This window comes from Lutra lutra, chromosome 5, assembly GCF_902655055.1.
Source record: "Lutra lutra chromosome 5, mLutLut1.2, whole genome shotgun sequence".
NCBI lineage: Eukaryota > Metazoa > Chordata > Mammalia > Carnivora > Mustelidae > Lutra > Lutra lutra.
In genome coordinates this window covers 101,338,597-101,360,486 of record NC_062282.1, presented here as the reverse complement: position 1 = coordinate 101,360,486, position 21,890 = coordinate 101,338,597, and the positions used below count along the sequence as shown (strand labels likewise).

General features: G+C 41.5%; 1 protein-coding gene across 10 annotated transcripts in view; it reads right to left on the bottom strand.

Annotated features, from left to right (window-relative positions):
* Nucleotides 1-21,890, bottom strand: part of ARHGEF28 (Rho guanine nucleotide exchange factor 28) — a 314,675-nt gene that overhangs the window by 150,094 nt on the left and 142,691 nt on the right. For all 10 annotated transcript variants that reach the window (XR_007127439.1, XM_047729921.1, XM_047729911.1 and 7 more), the window contains 3 exons: nucleotides 8,666-8,849; nucleotides 6,008-6,188; nucleotides 4,231-4,303 (listed from right to left, as the gene is read on the bottom strand). Coding sequence is in view for 9 of the 10 variants with exons in the window: in XM_047729921.1 (XP_047585877.1) it covers nucleotides 4,231-4,303; nucleotides 6,008-6,188; nucleotides 8,666-8,849 (438 nt within the window). In the remaining variant the exon portion in view is untranslated. The remainder of the gene's footprint in view (nucleotides 1-4,230; nucleotides 4,304-6,007; nucleotides 6,189-8,665; nucleotides 8,850-21,890) is intronic.

Genomic DNA, 21,890 nt, shown 5'->3' with positions numbered 1-21,890 from the left:
TAATGCTCTCATCTTTTAACCGATGGCAGCTATAGATACAAGCTTAGGGTTTCCCCCTCCACTCTCTGACTCTGGAGAAACACAAAAACATGATCTCTTAAGAATCTTCTAGTAGGGGAAAAAAAAAAGAATCTTCTAGTGGGTCACGAAGGGAAAGTTCGCTTCGGGGGTTTAAATAAGAAGGGGAAAAAAGGGGCGCCTGAGTGGCTCAGCGGGTTAGGCCGCTGCCTTCGGCTCAGGTCATGATCTCAGGGTCCTGGGATCGAGCCCCGCATCGGGCTCTCTGCTCAGAAGCCTGCTTCTTCCTCTCTCTCTGCCTGCCTCTCTGCCTACTTGTGATCTCTCTCTGTCAAATGAATAAATTTAAAAAAAAAATCTTAAAAAAAAAAAAAGGGGAAAAAAAGCAGACTTTGACATTCAAAATGCTTTGTTTTTCCAGTTGCGTTGTCTACAGGTTTATGAATGGACAAAAACAGAGTAGTTTCTCTTTACTTGACTACTGCCCTCTGCTTGAACCTGAGGACAGTCTCTAATATGTCCTCCAAGAATATACAAATCAAAGCATTGCCTAGAAGGTCTACCCAATACACACACTAATGACTTGAAGTTGGAGCACTTGAGTTGCTGTTTTCTGCTTACTGCCTGCAAGACTCCAACTGTATTACCTTGGCTGCTCCTAGACCCATCAAACCCAGCCCATCTAAAATGGGGTACAATTTTTGCCATGATCCTGCCTCCTGTAAGGTCTATCCCAGTTAGGGACATGCAAGACTGGAGGAATCACCCTCCTCTCTCACCACTGACATGCACCACCTTCAGGACAGTCCCCACCTGTCCCTACCTCTCCACGATCATTACACTGCTGTGGTACAGACCCTCTTCTGTATTACTTACAGCAGTGTGCCCCCCCACTCCGTTCTCCCTAATCCCCGCCAAACATTCCAGTCTGCATTCTACATTCTCACAGCGACCTTTTGAAAGTAATAATCTAACCTGATTTGCTTGAAACAGCTCCCACAGCTGTCAGGGTGGAGCTCCAGTTCCTTGCCTTGTGTATAAGCCAGGTCACTATGCCTCCCTCCCAAGGCTGTGTTACTGGCAACACACACACACACACACACACACACAAACACACACACCACCCCTAATCAACAGGAGTACAAAATGATCTGCATTTCCCTTTATACATCGTGTGATTCAGAACTCTGTATTGCGTACATTTCCATTGTCTGGGATTTCTTTCCTTCTGTATGATCACAGCTCCAGGGCCACCTCTTCCAGGAAGATTCCCCTGACCACTCCACCATCCCAAGCCACAGATTCCTCATACCAATATTTGTATATGACTCCTGCTGGACTTACCATAATGTGCTGGGGCAGCTTGTTTTTCTGCCCCAATCCCAACTGTCAGTCCCTTAAGGGCAAGAATTTAAACACTTATTCAGACCCGAGTTTGCTCTCAATTAGTTTAAAGGTGGATTAGAAGGGAAGAAAATACACAAGTAAAAATGACCAGAAAAAAAAAGCAAGGATGAGAGCTTCATAAATAAGGATCACACAAAAATGTAGTCAGCAGTACCCTACACATATGCAGGCCAGAAACTTAGTACGAAGTTTTTGGTTTTTGTCAACCAGCTACAAGAAAAACACCTGGTAAGTTACAGGTAGAGCAATAAATGCAAGTCAAACGTTCAGGAGAAGGCAGCATTCCTGACAGGAAACCAGAAAGAGGTTTCTCCTACAGGTTTTTAGGAGAAAGCACAAGGTGACCCACCACCTCCTTAGGCAGGCAGGAACTGCCCCCCTGCAAACTCCAACCCACCAGTACCTCATCTAGAGAATACAGATGTGAGGGCAACTCCATGGGGGCCCAAGCAGGTCCAGCCTAAACAGCAAGCCCAGCTGCTGAACTTAATCCAGAAGTGTGTGCGGGATGGATGGGCCCCACAGACTTCCAACAACTTGCTACAAACCTTCCTTACCCAAGACTACTTTTATTTTTTTTTAAGATTGTATTTATTTACTTGACACAGAGAGAAAGAGAGACAGTGAGAGAGGACAAGCAGGGAGACAAGCAAGGACAGTGGGAGAGGGAGAAGTGAGCTTCCCACTGAGCAGGGAGCCTGATACGGGCCTTGATCCTAGGACCCCAGGATGATGACCTGAGCCGAAGGCAGACGCTTAATGATTGAGCCACCCAGGTGCCCCATCCAAGACTACTTTTTAACAAACATGGGGGGCAAGAGTTGAAGATTTTACTACCTGACAAATAAGTGAAATCCAACTTATGTTGCCAAACACAGGCAGAATCAAAACTATTCACCAGCAGTCAATTTTGGTGGCTTCAGGGCAAGAGTCTTGCCCTACTTTTTCTCCCTAACCCCAGCATCCAGCATTGTGGTTCTCAGCCTTATCAGACTATTGTCCCTTTACACATAACAGATATTTTATAATGTCTCTCCACTCTCCTGAAATGGAATAATGTAACCATACCTTAATATATATGACCTCATCCTCACACATAATTTCAAAAAATAAAAAATATTCTAAAATATAAAGGAAAAGGAAAGACTTGATCATCAGATAATACGTATTTCAGTATGTAAATCGTTTGCCCAAACTACCTTATAAGACATAATGACAAAGTCAGATTCCTACAATTACTAAGATTTGGGATTAAAAACAAAAAAAAACAAACAAACAAACATGAAATCAGAATCTGTCCAAGAAGTCAGGACTATTTAAGAAAAAAGATAACAATGTTCCCCAGAGGGGCACCTGGGTGGCTCAGTCGTTAAGTGTCTGCCTTTGGCTCAGGTCATGATCCCAGGATCCTGGGATTGAGTCCTGCATTGGGCTCTCTGCTTGGCGGGAACCTGCTTCTCCCTCTCCCACTCCACTTGCTTGGGTTCCTCTCTCACTGTATCTCTCTCTTTATTTATTTATAAATAAAATATATAAATAAATTCTTAAAAAAATATGTTCCCCAGAATCAAAACTTGTGTCTATCATGAAGACTTGCTAACAGATCAGACTTACTTGTATATGGAAAAGGGAAAAAAAATTAAAAAACAAACATGAAATGCTCCTGGAGCAAATAATACATTATATGTTAATTTAAAAAAAAAAATGTGAAATGAAGTCGATTGCATGCCCAGAGAAACTGCCACATTGGAGAAAACAAAGAAGTACAGGATTCCTGCAGATGAGCTGGGTTTTATATACAACTGAGGGATCAATAATGCATTATTTTCTTAAAGATTTTTTTTTAATGTACTTATTTGTCAAAGAGAGAGAGAGAGCACAGGGGGAGAGAGAGAGGGAGAAGCAGGCTCCCTGCTGAACAAAGAGCCCGATGTGAGGCTCAATCCCAGGATCCTGGGATCATGACCTGAGCACAGATACTTAACCAACTGAGCCACCCAGGTGCCCCTCAATAGTGCATTATTAAGAATATAGCTCTTGGGGTGCCTGGGTGGCTCAGTGAGTTAAAGCCTCTGCCTTCGGTTCAGGTCACGATCCCAGGGTCCTTGGATCGAGCCCTGCTTCGGGCTCTCTGCTCAGCAGAGAGCCTGCTTCCTCCTCTCTCTCTGCCTGCCTCTCTGCCTGCTTGTGATCACTGTCTGTCAAATAAATAAATAAAATCTTTTTTAAAAAAAAGAATATAGCTCTTGCTGGGGACTCCCCAAGTAGCTGTGTACACTCAGTCTTGGAAGCCCCACGAGGACTGTCAACAACTGTGTGGGACCACCTGGGTTGGGTACGACGGTCTGCACCCTGTGGCTCATCCAGCCTCCCCTACCTTCGGGCCTGTATGCCCGTGGTCATCTCCATCCCCTTCAAGACCAACTAGCCCAGGGCAGAGCAGGGATCCACAAAGATGGAATGAGCTAAGGGGCCAGTGACTGAGGAAGGACAGCCTGGAAGGATCACACCAAACTTGAACATAAGGAGAATACACTGAGTCAGGAGAGTAGCCTTAAGATCAGGAGGGTGGCAAGGCCTAGTCAAGGGCATTCATTTAATGCTAATTGAATAAAAAGTGGCAACAGATTACATCATTCAACTCTGTTAGAGGAACCAAGGTCCTTGTGTCCCACAGTCCTGATCTTGTTTGCGAGTCCCCTGGTCCCTGCCACCTTCACAGCCCACTTCAACTTCAACCACCAGTTAACTTGTTAGTCCTCAGCACTTTCTGGGTTTCTCGGGGCGGGGAAGGAGCCTGTGTACCTTCTTCAGTTTCTGCAGCACTGGATGGTTTGTCTCGTCTTTCCTCTGGCCTGGCTTCTTGATCTTCAAGAGTCTAAGAAAGAAAAAAAGAAAAAAAAGTCAGTTAAAACAATCAGTGGCTTTAGATATGTGACAAGGAGATGGAAATCACAAACATAGGTCTGGGAGCTGGGACAGGCCAGCCAGTCTGGGGAGGTCTGGAAAGACAGGGTGGGTAAAGCTGCTTGGAGTACACGCAGGCAGCACCCAGGAAGATGAGGAGAGACACGTGGGGGAACCGAGAGGCATGGGCTACAAATGTCCCTGCCACGAGTCTTCTACTGTCCTACATCACAAGCAGAAGGGCCTCAGGCACATAATGCATGAACCAAAAAAGGGGCCAGAAGAACAGAAAATCTTGAAACTGTAAACCAGAGTTACTGTTTCTGCAGGTGCCCATCCTGAGCAACCCCTCCCCATGCCATAAGACACAGGAGTCTGGGGGGCAGGACCCCCATCACGGAGAGGACCCAGGTTGTGCACAGGCCTTGCTTGGCAAGCCAGTGTATGCTGGTGCAGGTTGACTTGGATGAGAGCAAGCTGGGGGCCTCAGAGACAAAGTGCCCTCCTGGAGCTCTTAGCCTTTTCTTTTCAAATGGTTACTGCCCGGCCAGTGAACGATGAAGAGCCACAGAATTATATACTGATGTGCCAAACAGTGAAACAGCCCAACACTGCATCCATGCATATTCCCAAGCAGACAGGTGGGCACCCTTGAGCAGGGAGACCTACAAATGGCCCAGACCCCTGAATACTCATGGGCATGTTATTAATTAAACTCAGTCTATCAAGCGCCTTGCTCTTGACCATTTCAGAACAACATCCTGAGCCCACAATAACAAGAGCAACAAAAAGCCATGGAAATATATACAGTTAACCAAACCACAAAGGAGCAGGAAACAAGTGCCCACTTACCTGTACCCCGCCCCCGTAGCTGTTAACTCCCACCTGCCTTACTCACAAGATGCAGTATTGTCTCTTCTAGGCCCCATCATGGAATTACAGGGTGGACCGGAGCAGGTACGTACTGGGAAGCGCCATGGAGGTGGGAGCCTGAGTGCCTAGGGTCCTAAAAGGTCTCACCACTCAGGCTCAAGGCCCAACACAAGCAGCCCACATGATTACCTGGGGTCAGCCCTCACCCTGAAATCCTAGTCTTCCGATGAGGGTAACTGCTAAGCCTACCTGAAAAGGGCATCAGAGAATGCTGCTTCCTGATTATAAAACAAAAATGAGATAGGAAACTACTTTTTTTTTCATGGGGTATATTAAAACAATTTTTATTCTTTTTAGTCAATTTGGATGCAATTGTAGGACACTTAAATTTCCTAGTTGCCTTATTAATTTTAGCCAAGTTCTAGAACTAAATTCTCAACATTCTGATTAATAGGAAAAACTGTTAGGAGGAGAGAACTAAAACATGAATGAAAAATGTAGCTAAGGGGACGTGTGGGTGGTTCAGTTGGTTAAGCGGCTGCCTCTGGCTCAGGTCATGATCCCGGGGTCTTGGCATTGAGCCCTGCATCGGGCTCCCTGTTCAGCAGGGAGCCTGCTTCTCCCTCTGCCTGCTTCTCCCCTAGCTTGTGCTCTCTCTCTTGTTGACAAATAAATAAATAAAATCTTTACCAAAAAAAAAAAGTGCTACCCTCCAAAACACAGTTCCCAAAATAATGACTTTGCAGTGTGTACTCTCAAGGAATGTGAGTTATTATACACCAGAATGAAGAGACATACACACCTTGAGGAGAAAGGCTCTGTCCCAGAAGTATTTCCTGAAGAGTTTAATATCTGCCTCCAACAAATGCTCGGCTGTGTGGTTCAGTGTCAGGGTCAAAGTCTCTGATGAGTGAAGATACTGCAGGAAAGCTTGTTCACTGAGCTGCACTCTGGAGAAGCCTGGGGAACGTCTGCCCTGGAAACTGAAATGTCACAAATCAAAACCCATTGGCAGTTTCAGAGACATCAACCCCCACATCCCACTACCCCCACGGCCCCCAGTATTACCAATCCAGCTGGCAAAACAGTCCATGAAAGCCACCTACTGACAACAAATACGTAAGATCATGTAAACAGACGCTAATAATAAAGCCACTTTCTTCCCCTACACAAGATGCCAAGTGAGGAGCTATTCACATACACTACTTTATATATATATATATAGATATATATATATATCTATATATATATATCACATACACTATACTTTACCCGTTACTTGTAGCACGAATGAAACTACTGACTTCGAAACGTCGTATTTTACTGCAATATTTCATTCTCTTTTTAACTCAAAAAGAGACCCTCTTGCTTTAACAGGGTCACATGTGGTAGAACAAATTAGCTGGCAGCCAACAGCTTATTAGGTGATTACAGTGAAAAACAGATATGATCTCCAGGGAGCACGGTGAGGTTTGGAGGTTACAAACAAGTGGGTTATTCATAGCACACTGGTCCACTGTTGTAAATCATTTTATCATGCATATTAAAAGATGCATATATTTGATTTTGATTTTGTTGTATTTGTGAAAATATCCATAAACAAAGAAACAATATTCCCAAACTAAATTCCTGAAAGTAAACTTACTTTCTGTTCTGTTTTGACCAACAACAATTGCACATTTATTAGCTACACGTAGGCGTCACGGTTAGTGTACTATTCTGGATGGCTCGCAAGGTCATGCGATTGCAACAGTGAAGGAGCATCAGGAGGAAAATGCGAGTGCTTCCAGAGGGCAGCCCACCTCATGTTGTCACAGCCCCACAGACCGCTCCCAGATTCCTCACTTCACAGAGATAGCTCTAGGCCTCCTTCCTTTTCTTACATGGCCCCATTTTATTAATGAATGTACACCTCACGAAAATATACTTCCAACCAAATAAATGCTATCTCCATCGTATGGAGCACTAAAAAGAGATCCCTGCACTCTAAGATTTGGGGTATCTCTCCACACTCCTGATATTAATTACTAGAATCCTCTAGAAAACAACTTTCCATGTTAACATGTCACTGAAATAAATGGACTCTGAGCCTGAGCCAAAAAATTGTTATTAATTTAGAAAATGAAAGTTTCACCATATACCCAGAATTTAGCTGACAGTCTACTTCTAATACCATTCATGAATAGATCTGTTAGATGTGCAAACCTTTAAAGTATGTAATATCTTCCAGTCCTGGAGACAGTAGAAAGGTACTCGGCTACCCAAGATGAAGTCAGCCAGGACTTTGATCTAACAATGAACCATCCACAATGACTAAGTCAAAGAAAGCAGGACTGCCTTAGCTTCTTGGGCCAAGCAAGTAGGGTCACGTTAAAGTCAAGAAAAGGACAATCCCTTTTGATGGGCTCTTCCACTGCTTGGTGGTCATGTGACCAAAGTAGAACAAAAATAAACAGAAATTTCTACTCTAATATTCATTTATGTACCATTAAACCATAAATTAATTGCATTGAGTTTCATGAGCCAAACAAGAAAAACCAGTCTATCAAGACACACCATATAATAGTACTCTGATGATATTTAATATTTATGCAGTACTTTGTAATTTTCAAGGTACTTTCCCATTTATTTTTTAACACCTGTTACGTCAAGGAAATCACTACATATGAATCCTCTTTTCATAGGAATAATGGCCAAAGTCAAGGAAATCACTATATAAAAATTCCCTTTTCATAAGTATAATGACCAGTCTGAACTATTCTAGGTAATAAACCACACATTCCTCATTCAGTGAAAATGCTGATAATCATGAAGCACACAAGAAACTTTACAGTTCTTTTATTATTTCCTTTACATTATTTCATTAGATCCTAATAGCCACATTGTCTCTTAGGGTATGTCTGTTATTGATTCAACAATCATTTATATTCTTTCAATGAGTGTCATATGCCAAAACTGTATTAGAAATACTACAGTAGGTAAACAAATACTTTCAGCCCTCAAGTGATACAGGAGGGAAACCTAGATAACAAATTATGCCTATATTTAAAATTATAAACTATGATTAATATTGTAAGTTAGTCCTTTTAATCACCATATTGTACATTATTCATAATCATTAAAGATCCTAACATGGATGGCTTTCTGAAGCATTGTTACTTAAGGTGATACCTGAAAGATAAGTAGGACTTAGGCAAGTATTTCCCAACTTGTTCCTTGATTACAGTCCCCAACAAAGCCCTTAAAGACATGTTTTCTCTAACTCCCTCTTCATGAAATGTTGATACCAAATATGTCTGTACATCTGCTCATGTACTTTGTACTCTATACATGAGAAACAATGGTAAAAGAAAAACCAACAAGAGCTTGTGGTCTGGTTATTTCAATTCTCCCACAGTACTTGGAACACTTTATAGGAACAGATCAAGAGAGAATTAATCCATCAAGTAGCCAAACTCACTTTGTGATGTCTTCAACCAGCTTGGAGTGTCCAGCTTGCAAAGCTAAGTCTAATGGTGTGGCACCTTCTTCGTTGGGTAAAGACAAAGCCTGAACTCCCCCAGGGAGGCACAAGAGGAAATGAGAGAGCTTAGGTAGGCCCCATCTCATAGCCAGGTGTAGAAGAGACTCTCTGCATAAAGAAACTGAGAATAAAAACAAATGGTATTAGTTCTTTCACTTGCAAAAATGTGCTTTATATGTTTTATCTCTAATACCATAGATTTAGACATAATAAGAATGTCAGAATTGGAAGGAACCATCAAAAGCATGTAATCCCAATACCTTACTTTAATTAGGCTCCACACACCATGTGGACCCCAATGTGGGGCTTGAACTCACAACCCTGAGATCAAGACCTGTACTGAGTGAGATCCAGAGTCAGACACCCAAGCGACTGAGCCACCCAGGCACTCCTATTTTACTGCTGAGGACAGGGCGAGTGATTTGTCCCAAAGTAGGCAGCCAAGAGGTGCTGGGTCTGCCCATCACTGGTACAGTGCTGTTTCCAGCCACTATAGCACACATTCACATTCCCTTTCACTTGTGCAGAAGTCAGAACAGGAAAACGAGCACTAGGAGCACACCACCCTTTCGAAACACGAAGCTGCTCTTGAAAGACATGCTACTACTTCAGGAGGGCAGTGTCTCAGAAGCCACAACCGTAAGGGAGTCCCTGTTCCCATTCATGAGCCAGAATTGCTCCTTCCCTGATGAGAAGGTAGGGCAGAAACGGGCTTCCCATGTCCAGAAAACCGGAGATCATGGTCGTTCTCCAACTTTATGGAGGAGCTCTGGTACATCTATTAGGTTCCTGGGACTGTTTCAGGGCTGGCAAACCGCCCTAATGCTTTGCCTCAATGGCTCAGCCTAGGGCCTCTTCACATGGCCCTTGACAAAGGGCTCTTGGTTAATCTGTGTTCTGAGTTTTCACAGTGGTTTGCAGCTTTCACATTAAGGGGTACATATCATTGTAGAGGCTGAGGGGTTTTATTATTCTCAACACCTAATACAATATCTGACAAACTGAAGTCGTCTAGTGTTTGTGGAGCTGAATGGCAACTGTTAAAATTGCCGTCATTTGTGTATGTTCAAATTGCCTTATTTGCATATAGTTTGTACACCTGTATTTCTACTGCAATACTCAGTGCCTGGAACACAGCTGGCTCATGATAAATATTACACTGGAAATATGGAAAAGAATAAATTTGTTTATATTTTTTTTTAAAAAAAAGGTAGACTCATAAACTCCTCAGACATCAAGACAGACCTTAAAACAAACCTTATCGTCACAAACTAAACCTGAAAATCCAAATACTCAAGATCTGCTGGAATGCACGCAGTGAGAATGTGAATTACATCTACCCTCAAGCTGAATGTTATTGGCTATAGCTATAATGGGAAGGATGTCTATGGCACACTATATTGCACTGGATTTTCTGGCAGGAAAAGCCAGAGGGGAGGGACCCCTTCTGTTTTCTACCCCAATACAGTGCCCTGCACATGTATAGGTCTAAAAATACCTGCATATTGAATGAATGAATGAATGAATGAATGAATATATGAATATATGACCAAGGGAGCTCTTTCCCTGATGAGTTACCCAGGAAAAGTGAGCTTTAGGGATATGGCTGCAGCTGCTACTTGGAGCACCTATCATTCTTAGTTCCATCTCTGGTACCTTGACTAAAATCTGTGAACAAAAGCTTCTTACTCTCTCAGACTTTGAACACTGAGGACAAAAAACTACTGCTCCACAAGTCGGAGGTCTGCATTAATCTGACTTTACCTTTCCATTGTCTTCATTAGCATAACTTCACTACTCCAGGAGATTCTTCCCCGGGCAAATGATGGTCTGTTCATCATTCCTTTAAGACCCATCAACTCCTCTGTAAAAAGCATCCATTTGAGCCCTAAAACCAATCTATATTATACCATGATCCTTATCCTCACCTAATCCAACTCCCTGCCTTGCCCACCCCCCCTTCTCTGCATTAGAAGACCATCATTAAACCAACCTTCAAGTTCTCATTAAATTCCAACCCTGCCCACACCCCCACCAAAAGCCTGCTGAGGCTGCATGGAGGCAGCCTCCCTGACCAGGCCAGGCAGTTAGCTCAGCTCTGTCTCTCCAGCAGACTGTGGGGATGCTATCAGGGGAGCCAGCGTCCAACCCCACTCTAATTTGAAACAATCAGAAGGAATTACGCCACTGCACAAATGCAGAAGAAAACTGCTTAGCTTACATTTTTAGTGGTTTATACTATTTCTTTATCCAGATCAAGAAGGTGAAGTGTTCTATTTCAAATTTGTAACTAGGCCCTCGAAGTGAAATACCACTGACTCCACTGTGCATTTGCTCTATCACCTGTCTGTGTGACACAGCGCAGACACACACCCCCACCCCCATCCAGGTCAAATAACATCTGAAATGCCAAAACATCTAAAGACAAAGCAGTGCACACCTGCCAGATATCTGCTTAATATGCCTGATATCTTCAAAAGGCTATTGAAGAACTTATCTCTGCTTTACCCTTTAAGTTTTTGACCTTTAAACTCATTTTATTAGAAGGTAGTGTTTTCATACTTAACAGACTCCTGACAAGGCATGTTTGAGAACATTTCCATTTTTTTCCCCCTTCTTAAGGAGGAAGAGACTGTTCGGATCAGGTAACAAAGCAAACACAAAGACACAAGGACACTCCGCAACAAGTATGTCGGCAGGAGCTCACAACCAGCCACCCTCGAATGGAATTTCAAAGTCATAGATCCCAATCTCAACTGGGTAAGAAACACTGCATGGCTGTATGAGATACTATTTTCTTCCAAGACAAAGACCAAAAGGGAACATCAAAACTGTCTGCATTCCCTTTTAAAATAAAACTATTGGTAAAGGCAAGTATGGGGTCAACCATTTAAATGGAACTCCATACATCGCCTGGGGCGGTACCTCAGATACCCTTGACCCTGGGGAGGAGTTCACTCCATTCTACCTGGTGGACAGTGTGGGTGGCAGGAGTTTTTCTCCTTTGGAACACCTTCAAGGCATGTTCTGTTAGCCCAGCTCCCCATTCCCTCCCTAGGCTCCAATCTCACATCTAGTTCACAGAGGAGCAAAGCAAACTTGCAGGACAGAAGAGCTCACTGCTGAAACTGTTCCTCCTTCTCAATCTGTCCACTCCTGGGAAGGTGGGAAGGCAGGGGTAGAAAGGATCTTCTGATATTTGAAGGAAACAAATAAGAAGCTGACCAAGATGGTTTGAGAGAGCCTTCTCATTCGGTTTGAACGTTCAGAGCCCAGAATCAGGCAAAGAGCCTGAAATAGGAAACACCACGACATATATAAATAATTCTGCTTGTTATAGAGTTTCAGATTCTTAACAGCGGTCAGGAAAACAAGCTGTGAAAAGGGGTTATACAATCTGGCAGAAGTGGGAGGAGGTGTGTTTAAAATATATTTTTAACCAAATAAATATGTCTCTTCCTGTGTAGCTAATGCCAGGAGTTATGTGAACTAATGTTACTAAAACAGAATTACTTGTAATTATTCTAATGGCAAACATGAGAAGGTATGACCTGTCACATCCTGGGAGCAAAATCACCCAGACACAAAGAGGAAGGGAGTAGGCTGTGCCATTCAATCAGCATTTCCCATCACGGCATAAAGGGAGTCCACTGGACCCAGACAGGGATGGAGGCTCAAGGCCTATGCCTCTCGTTCTGCCACACCTCAGTTTCTCACCCAGAAAATAAGGCGATCACATCAGAGACCCAAGGTCCTGAGAGTATTCATCCCAGCCTGACTTACTGAGGATCAAGGATGCAGGAAATACAGCCCACCCCAGTGGTCTTCCGACAGTGTTCGAGCACAGGGGCTGAAGTAACTGGTGAGGCTGTTGCTGAAGGAAAGTAATTTTATATACTGTTCAGTCCAAATTCAGGACCATTATAGCTTCACAAGGTCTGGAGACAGCAAAATATGGAAAAATAAATTACCAAGTCCGCAGGAACTCACAGTCATGGCTACAGGAAATGTAAATGGGTATAACCACTTTGGAAAATACATTGCCATCATCGAATAAATCTGAAGAAACCGAAGTCTTCAGTAATTAAGCATTTCCACTCCTACATATAAACCCTAGTGAGCACCATGCTTTGCATGTCACAGCAAATACACATAAAAATGTATAACTGTCCAAAAACAGAAGGGATCTCAACATCCACCAACAATAGAATAAACTGCAGTATAATCACACTAGTATCCTAACATCAATAAAAAAGTACAGACTAACATAGAAAAAAAATAAGAAATATACTATTGTTGCAGAAAAGTCACAAAAGAGTTCACAGAATATGTTTTGGTTAATATGAAATTTTACGAAGTGAACAGCTAAGGCATACTATTTAAGAACACATAGGTAGTAGAAATTTAAGGAAAAGCAAGGAAACAGTTATTCAACAAGTGGGCATCATTTCTCTAGGACAAAGAGGAGACCATGAATGGAGCTACTTCTGGGGTCCAATAGTGCCTCTATCTCCCCACCAACACACATAGGAAACCATGTTTGAGGCTCACCCTAGGACATTTAAAACAGAATTTCCAGGGTTGGGACCCAAGCCTTACTTTTTCCCAAAGATTCCCAAGTGATTCTAATACAACACCAGAATTAAGATCTGCTACTTTCTCTAAGTAAGTGGTTAACAAAATACCTGTCAATGCTTCCTTTTTATACCACTGTCTTCCCTATCATCTCTTAAGATCTACTAGCTAATAATTTCAACAATGAATAACAAAAAAAAGTTTGTGACTTTCACAAGTTATTCTTAATCTACAATACTTGCTCCCCAACCAAGATATATCCTTAAACAGTGTAAGCAAAATATTAAAGATAAGTGTGAGTGCGCAATAATCTAGAAACAAATGATTTTTTTTTTTTTAAGATTTTATTTATTTGACAGAGAAAGACACAGAGAGAGAGGGAACACAGGCAGAGAGAGTGGGAGAGGGAGAAGCAAACTCCGGCCAAGCAGGGAGCCGATGTGGGGCTTGATCTCAGGACCCTGGAATCACGACCTGAGCTGAAGGCAGATGATTAATGACTGAGCCATCCAGGCGCCCCAGCAAATGCTTTTAAATGCAGTTTAATTCAGGAGTACTTCTACTTTGTAGGATTTACTGATGTTTCACAACAACTGAGTGGAGCCGTTGAAATGTATTCAATACTGTAAGTTTATGAACAAAATACATCACATATATCCAAATCATTAAAATAAGTTGTGCTCTCATTTCCAAACCACGTATATATTTATGGAGGTCTCAATTTTTGCATCTAAGTCATACAGTAGACAAACACTAAATGAAACTAGTATTCAATGCCAGTACTATATGCCAGATCTTGTAGATGTAAAGATTATCTTTGAATACCATACTGCCGCCCACTTTTCTTTGGAATAAATATCTGGCCCATGAAACCACTGACTGATGAGTTGCAGCTCTAGGCATAGACACAGAGTATGAACAGAAATAAGGAAAGTATTGGACCTACTACCTTCCTCATGTATGATGACTTGAAAATTGAGACATTTATCCAATGGCAAAGTGATGAGGAAAAACTAAAGAGAATGAAAAAAATATTGCCAAAAATTTTATGGAACACAGAAGAGAATATGTGGTATGAGCATCACATACAACCTCCTATTTTTTCAGGACTCTCAGTGAAATAGGAGAGATCATGTACTATGGCATCTTTCATTCAAGTGGTCTAATCAGGGCTTTGGTGCATTAAAAAAATCACTTCTCCACCGAGAAGATAAGAGGTTGTTAAGTCCAAAATGGAAACTGAAAATATAAACAGGTTCATAGGAAAGATATTGAAACAGAACAGCCAAAGGAGCACAATACCAACATGGCAGGTATGGCTGGACAATAAAGGCAAAGGGAGAAGAAGAGAAGTGCAACAAGACCAAGGGTGGGTTTTAGCTTCCTAATATGTCTTTTCTGCATCAGGCATATTTGAGACACTCAGATGACAACTCCTGACTGCAAGTCTGGGAAAACACCAATCACATGGTTTCATTCCATCAAATTCACATTGCCATATGCAATGCTGGAATGCAGTTTATGGAGTTTGCCTCTCTTTCAGGCTGGATATACTTTATTCTACCTTGTGGAACTAGTACTAAATCAGTTGAAACATTAAAAAGGGGGCACCTGGGTGGCTCCGTGGGTTAAAGCCTCTGCCTTCAGCTCAAGTCATGATCCCAAGGTCCTGGGATTGAGCCCTGCATCAGGCTCTCTGCTCAGCAGGGAGCCTACTTCCCTCTCTCTCTGCCTGCCTCTCTGCCTACTTGTGATCTCTGTCAAATAAATACATAAAATTTAAAAAAAAAGTCCTTATCAGAACTCAAAGATGGCAATCCAATTTCTGCCCTGCACTATCTGGGGACATGTCCAGACTAAACTATACAATGTACACATCAATAGAATCTATTAAGAATCTGGTCACGATACGGCATAGTGCAAAGGCAGACAGACAGAAGAGTTGAAAGATCTGGATTTGAACACTTACAGAAATGTAGCTGTGGAAAGACCCCTTAATTCTCAACCTTTAAGGGGCTTAATGGAGAAGCTGAGTGTTATCTTCCCAGCCTACTACCTAGGAGTGTCAGGGGGACATAATGAAAATACCATATAAGACAAGGTTGTCAAGAACTATGAAAGCCAGTATTGGGGGGACTTCTCAGTAGTATACATTTGTCTGATATTTTCCACACAAAAAGTACAACTTTCACTAGATAGAGACATGGTTTACTCCAAAACAGTTTTCCTCTGGTTGTAATTTAAAAGCATAATTGAAGGCAACCAGATGTCTGCTTAGGAGGCACTATAATTGCATCTGTGTAAGATAACAGATGTGCCATTGAGACAAATGTGTGACAGCCCCATGCCTTGGGCAGCAGGCAGTCATTAGGCGCCATAAGCAACAATTGTATCATACCGACTTTCCAGTGTGTGCATTAGATTTTTTTAAATCTTTTGTTAATATTTCTTTAAGCTCTGGTTTGTGTCCGCCATTTATTCATTCATTAGATATTTGCTGACAGCCTACTATGCACTGAGCATTCTTTCCCCTCACACCACAGCGTAGCCTATGGAATTGCCAGGCATCCTCCCAACTGACCCTTCAGGAACCCCATTCTGTTTGGGAGACAAATAAAAATATACTGCAGTCTAATATTTTAAGCTTTTATTTATTTATTGGACAGAAAGAGAGCCTAAGCAGAGCAGCAAGCAGAGGGAGAAGCAGGTTCCCTGCTGAGCAGGGAGCCTGGTGGAGGGCTTGATCCCAGGACCCTGGATCCCAGGACCCGGGGATCATGACCTGAACTGAAGGCAGATGCTTAACAACTGAGCCACCCAGGTGCCCCACAGTCTAATTTTATTTTGAAAAGCAGAAAAAAGAATAGACTCCTCATAGCTTGGCAATGGCCTTTTGAAATCTGCACTGAGAATCTGAACTGAACCCCAACCAGGAAAGCGACTTCTCATCTGAGTGAGAAGGCATGAGTGGCAGGATCCACTCACTGCCCTTACACTGGAAGCCAGAGTCCCAAGTCCAAACGGCTAGAGTGAGAAATAGTCAACTCCATGATTATGAGTTACAACTTCAGTGAGAAGTCTCATCCCATCCTTTAGCACGAGGTGAGCAGAAGAGGAAGGGAGTGGGAATAAGCAAACAGGAAATAGGTGTTGAAGGTGCTCCCTACCTGGGATGAGGCTGAGGGTGGGGAGGTTGGAAAAAGGTCACTAGAACTCTAGGTGGGCAGCTGTCCCATATGAATGAAAGCAAAGAAGTAAACCACCACAATCTCCTTTTTATTTAATTCTTATTAGGTGCCAATGACTATAAGGACTTTACATTCCTTTACAGTCCTTGTTTCCATCTAACATTTAGGAAGTAACTTATGGGTATTATCTTATTTGATCCCGACAGCCACTGCATGAGGTAAAGCCTATGATCATCTCCATTTCACAGGGGCAGAAACTGAGTTCTGATACCATCAAGCAACTGCCCAAGCTCACTTACCACATGCAGCATTGAGGCTCTGAACTCAGACTCTTCCACCTCCAAAACTAAAATTCTTACAAGCAAAAAAATAGTTATGTCAAAGATAGCAAAAACAAGGGCAGTACAGACAGAATCTTGAACAAGTCAACAAAATGAGAGTGATGAAACCAAACAGAAGGAACTAAGCCACTCCAAAACAAACTAAACCAATCCTAAGGGCTGGGCTTACCAAACTCTGCACATGTCAGCCTGATAGGTCACCGTGCACACACACAAACACACACACACACACACACACACACACACACACACACACACACAGTACAGTCTCATGACAAACCTGCAAAATAAAAGTTGCAACAGCTACAAATCTAGGGCAGGGAAAGCAGCTATGTGGGAATCATTGTGAACCAGGACCTAGGGCAGGATTACAAAAGACTGGGGATGCCGGGTGGTTCTACCTACGTCGGCCTCGTGGGCACATAAAGGCCCACCTCTTATAGAGTCAAGACAAGGCTTTTCACAGTTCACTTGGCACCCATAGAGTAGAGCACTTCCAAAGGATCTGGGTTTGTCGTTTCCCTAAGAACATCTCATCACTTCTGTCTGCCTCACTCTACCCACCCTCTTCCCAAGGCTCTCCCACATATCTCTTCAACCATCAGCCTTTAAACCTGCAAACATAGGTAGTTTCAAAGCCAATTATTTATTTTTTAGATAAAGTAATACATGGATAGCTGCCAGCATTCACATACTCTTACATCTAAGAAAAAAGCAAAAATTTTAATTTTTTGCCTTAAGTATTAACAGAATCCTTGGATACTGTTATGTGCAAATTCAAGTTTGGTTCCCTGAGTGCAATCAAAAACTGTCATATGCACCTTATAGTGTTTATAGGGTTTCCAGGGGAAAGAAGAACGGGTGGGACATGGCTACCCAGAGGTGAATTCCAAAACCTTCCACCATCCTGAATCCTTTGAAAAGTACATTACGGTAGACTATTTGAAAAAAATAAGAGCTTCCAATTAATTCTTTTCCTTGAAAATTATGAGAGAGGGTGAAAGTAACCTGAATACAACCTCTGCTCTATCTCTGATGTGAGAATAAATATTTAATTCTTAATTCCAATCTAAGGGCCATTGGTGCCAGATAAAAGTAGGAGGCTTATTTTTTAGGGAAAACTTTAAGCTGCCTTCTCATCTTTAAAATGTAATACCTTAAAGAGAGAATGTGGTTAATGAGTTTAACTGAAAAATAAATTTTTTTAAAAGATTTTATTTATTTATTTGACAGACAGAGATCACAAGTAGGCAGAGAGGCAGGCAGAGAGAGAGAGAGGAGGAAGCAGGCTCCCTGCGGAGCAGAGAGCCCAATGTGGAACTCGATCCCAGAACCCTGAGATCATGACCTGAGCCGAAGGCAGAGGCTTAACCCACTGAGCCACCCAGGCGCCCTAAAAAATAAATTTAAATTATTTAATGACGCACTCTTTCTCTGTGAGAGCTCAATTCCATATAAAATTCATTACTGCCAGAAAACCCACTCCTTAAAAATGAATGGCTAAAAACGGGATGGAAGACAGAGAAAACATTTTTTAATTAAAGATTTAAGACTTCACAAATGATGACTATTTGAGTACCTGCCTAAGTAATGTGTAACAATGGTATCAATTTAACATGGAACCTGTTCTAAAAAACATTCTCTCCACCACTAGCATTCACGCACTGGGTTACCTTAGCAACAGAAGGAATAGAATCCCAGCTTAAAATGTCAGAAAAGAAAGTGTGGAGAGGTTTGTTCCAGGAGATACTATCAAAAGTAACAGAAGACTAGAAAGTAATATTGAGTGTATATGTAACTTATTGAAAAATGTCAAGATTTCCAAGAAAAACACTCAAAACCTCAGCATTAATTGGTACCTGTCATGCACTAATTTCAAAACTCCTCACTTTTAAACAGAAATTTTAAACAGAAAACTTGTGTTTTGTAATAAATCTGTCCTTTGTGGGTATCCTAACCCCTTGTAGGACATGGGCTGATGTTATTTCAAATTTGCTGTCCAGTACAAAGCTTTGGGTCAGAAAAACAAAGCTGACATTTCACAGTCTGCAGGACAGCAAGTCATTCTTATAGTTCAATATGCCATCCCCTAGCTAATAAGACCTAGAACATAAGTTGAGGCCAACCAACAAGGCATGCTACTGAGCCTTGCTTTATTTTTTTCTATTTATACAGCCAGCAAATTGTACTCAAGGATAAAAACAGCAGCCAAGGTCTATTTCAAGTGTTACTCAAATCTTGCTTCTTACTAGTGACAGTTCTCTTTCCTCTATTCAAAGAGAGGTCAACAGATATTTTCCTTTGTCAAACATTGCTGGCCCACACATTTCCTTCTGCTGTTGCCTAGAAAGAAGGTGAAGATTCTGGGTGTGTGGCCTGAAGCACCACGTAGATGTCACAGAAAACTGGCAGTTCCCACTTAGTCTTTAGTTATGAACAATTACTTCTCACTTAACGGCGTCTCCTGAGATAAAAAGCAATATAACTGCACTTTAAACGCCTTAAGGTAACACTAAACAAGACATATTTTTTTTAAATTTTATTTATTTATTTGACGGAGAGCACACAAGCAGGGGAAGCAGCAGAGGAACAGGGAGAAGCAGGCTCTGCACTGAACAGGGAGCCCGATGTGGGACTTAATCTGAGAATCCAGAACTGGGGATCATGACCTGAACTGAAGGCAGATGCTTAACCGAATGAGCTACCGAGGTGCCCCCAATTAAGACACATTTTAACAATTGTTGAATGACCCCCACTTTTATAAAATTTCTTCCAAAGTTCTTTTGGCCTTTCCTTTTTCCCTTTACCCCCCATTAGTTGTAAAGTGTAGAAAAGCAAAGATTCCCCTTCAATGGGAACTCATTTATGAAGACCCTATTAATAAAACAGACCATCATGTTAACCACCCTTCTTAGTAACAGCATGATATATCCATTAAACTCGTGGTCCCTGACAAGGTTTCCACTTTTCCTCTAAGTCAATATTAATTACAATGTAACTTGTTTTTGTATAGACTAATACTACTTGGACTTGCCCTTACACTATGTAGTCTCAACTAATATATTTCTTTTTTTTTTTCAACTAATATATTTCTTAAGTTTCTCAATTCTCAAGTATTCTCATCTTTGAAATCAGTAATTATATTAATCAATTATCAATTATCTAAGGCACTTACAGTGGGTTCTACCACTTCCACCCATTACTTTTTTTTATACTTCATTATTTTTATTAACATATAATGTATTATTTGCCCCAGGGGTACACGTCTGTGAATCATCAGGCTTACACACTTCACAGCACTTATCATAGCACATACCCTCCCCAGTGTCCATAACCCAGCCACCCTATCCCTGCTCCGCTACCCCCTGACAACTCTCAGTTTGTTTTGTGAGATTAAGAGTCTCTTACAGTTTGTTTCCCTCCCAATCATTTTTAGAGACAGCTCCAGAAAGAGAAGGAGGATCCCTAAATACAGCAATTGTGTTTAGGTCCAAGACAGCCCTGCTGAAAAGTTTCACAAGTTCAGTTGGCTTACCCTAAAAATTTCTTCCACTCACTGAATGAGCTATAAAGGTAAGAGTCAAGTTTAACTCTTTTCACTTGATGAAACAATCTACCAGATAAAATTTAATTTATTTAAAAGTTATATTATGTATGCCCTGCAGATCCAATTCATGATATCACTTTTCTTAAAAGTTCTTACCATAAAAAGGAAATGATATTTAAGTAACAGGATGGAGTTGTTACCTAATGCTATAGCGGTAATCATTTTGCAATATATAAGTGTATAAAACCAAAACACTGTACACCTTAAACGTACACAATATTGTATGCCAACTATGTCTCTAAAAGCTGGCAAAAAAAAAGACTGAGTTATGTTTTCATAATCATTATAACAGGGTTCCATCTTTTCCATAACTAAAAAATTTGTGCCTATAATGAGACCTCTGAATATATGAACTATTTTACATAGAGAACTGTAGAAAACTCCAAATTCACTTTTCGTAATAATTTACTTTGGCAAAAATGTCTTAAATCTGTAAACTGTTGCTACATACTGGCTTGTAAATGTGAATATACACTGAGAGAGGTAGTCTTTATGACTTTGTTAGCTTTTTAACGTAAGTGGGTTCATTTTTCTTCTGTCAGAAAGCTCAACTAGGACAACCCCTACTTATGCCATAGGTTGGGCTAAGAGCTATTATGTTCCTAAAGGCAATGATCTCATCAGTCCTCTGAAATGGTATCTGTAGTCCCTTTGGGCTCTTTACTCAAATGGTGGCCTTCTCGTGGAGATGGCAAGCTTGGTGCTAGTCAGGCATGTCAAGCTTCTGGGAACACAAGTGAAATAATTTGGTTGAGCAGGAAGGGAAAACTAGCTCACAAGTTACATGAGTTCCAAGGAAATGAAACAAAATACCTTACGCCAGTTAATCTAATTGTCAGAATTATTCCTATCTCTGAGAAATATTGCTCTGTCCAAAAAACAAAAACAAAACAAAACAAAACAAAAAAAAAAGCAATGTACCCAAAACAAAAAAAAGATAAATTGTGACATTTTATTGGATATATTATTCTACTCAAAGTTTTACTGCAAATATGGGGTCCTAACATCCTGCAAGAGCTTTTTATCATGAAAGCTATTTCAAAGAACTAGGTTTAATTTTATGAAACAGAAATCCAATTTTACTTATGGCACAAGATTAAATAAAACCAGCGATATTTCCTTCCCTAGAACATATAATAAAGTTGCCTTGTGAGTAATGATGGGTAAGAAGCAGGGCCAAGAAAAATCTCTGCTTTTCTTGATGAGACACAACACTCTGCTCAGCCCGGCCCTTCTCCAGGATCTCAGGTCTTCCTGATAATGCGCAGTGATTGAAAAGGCAAAAAGTGAGGGATTATAAAATGCCAAAGGCAAGGAAACGCACTCAGGCTTCCCACTAAGGCTTCCATCAGACTCTTCCAAGACAGAGTCATTACAGACATCAATTAATACTCATTCAGCACATCCACTTAGCCCACCAAAAAAGCATAAATAAGTAAACCCAAATAATT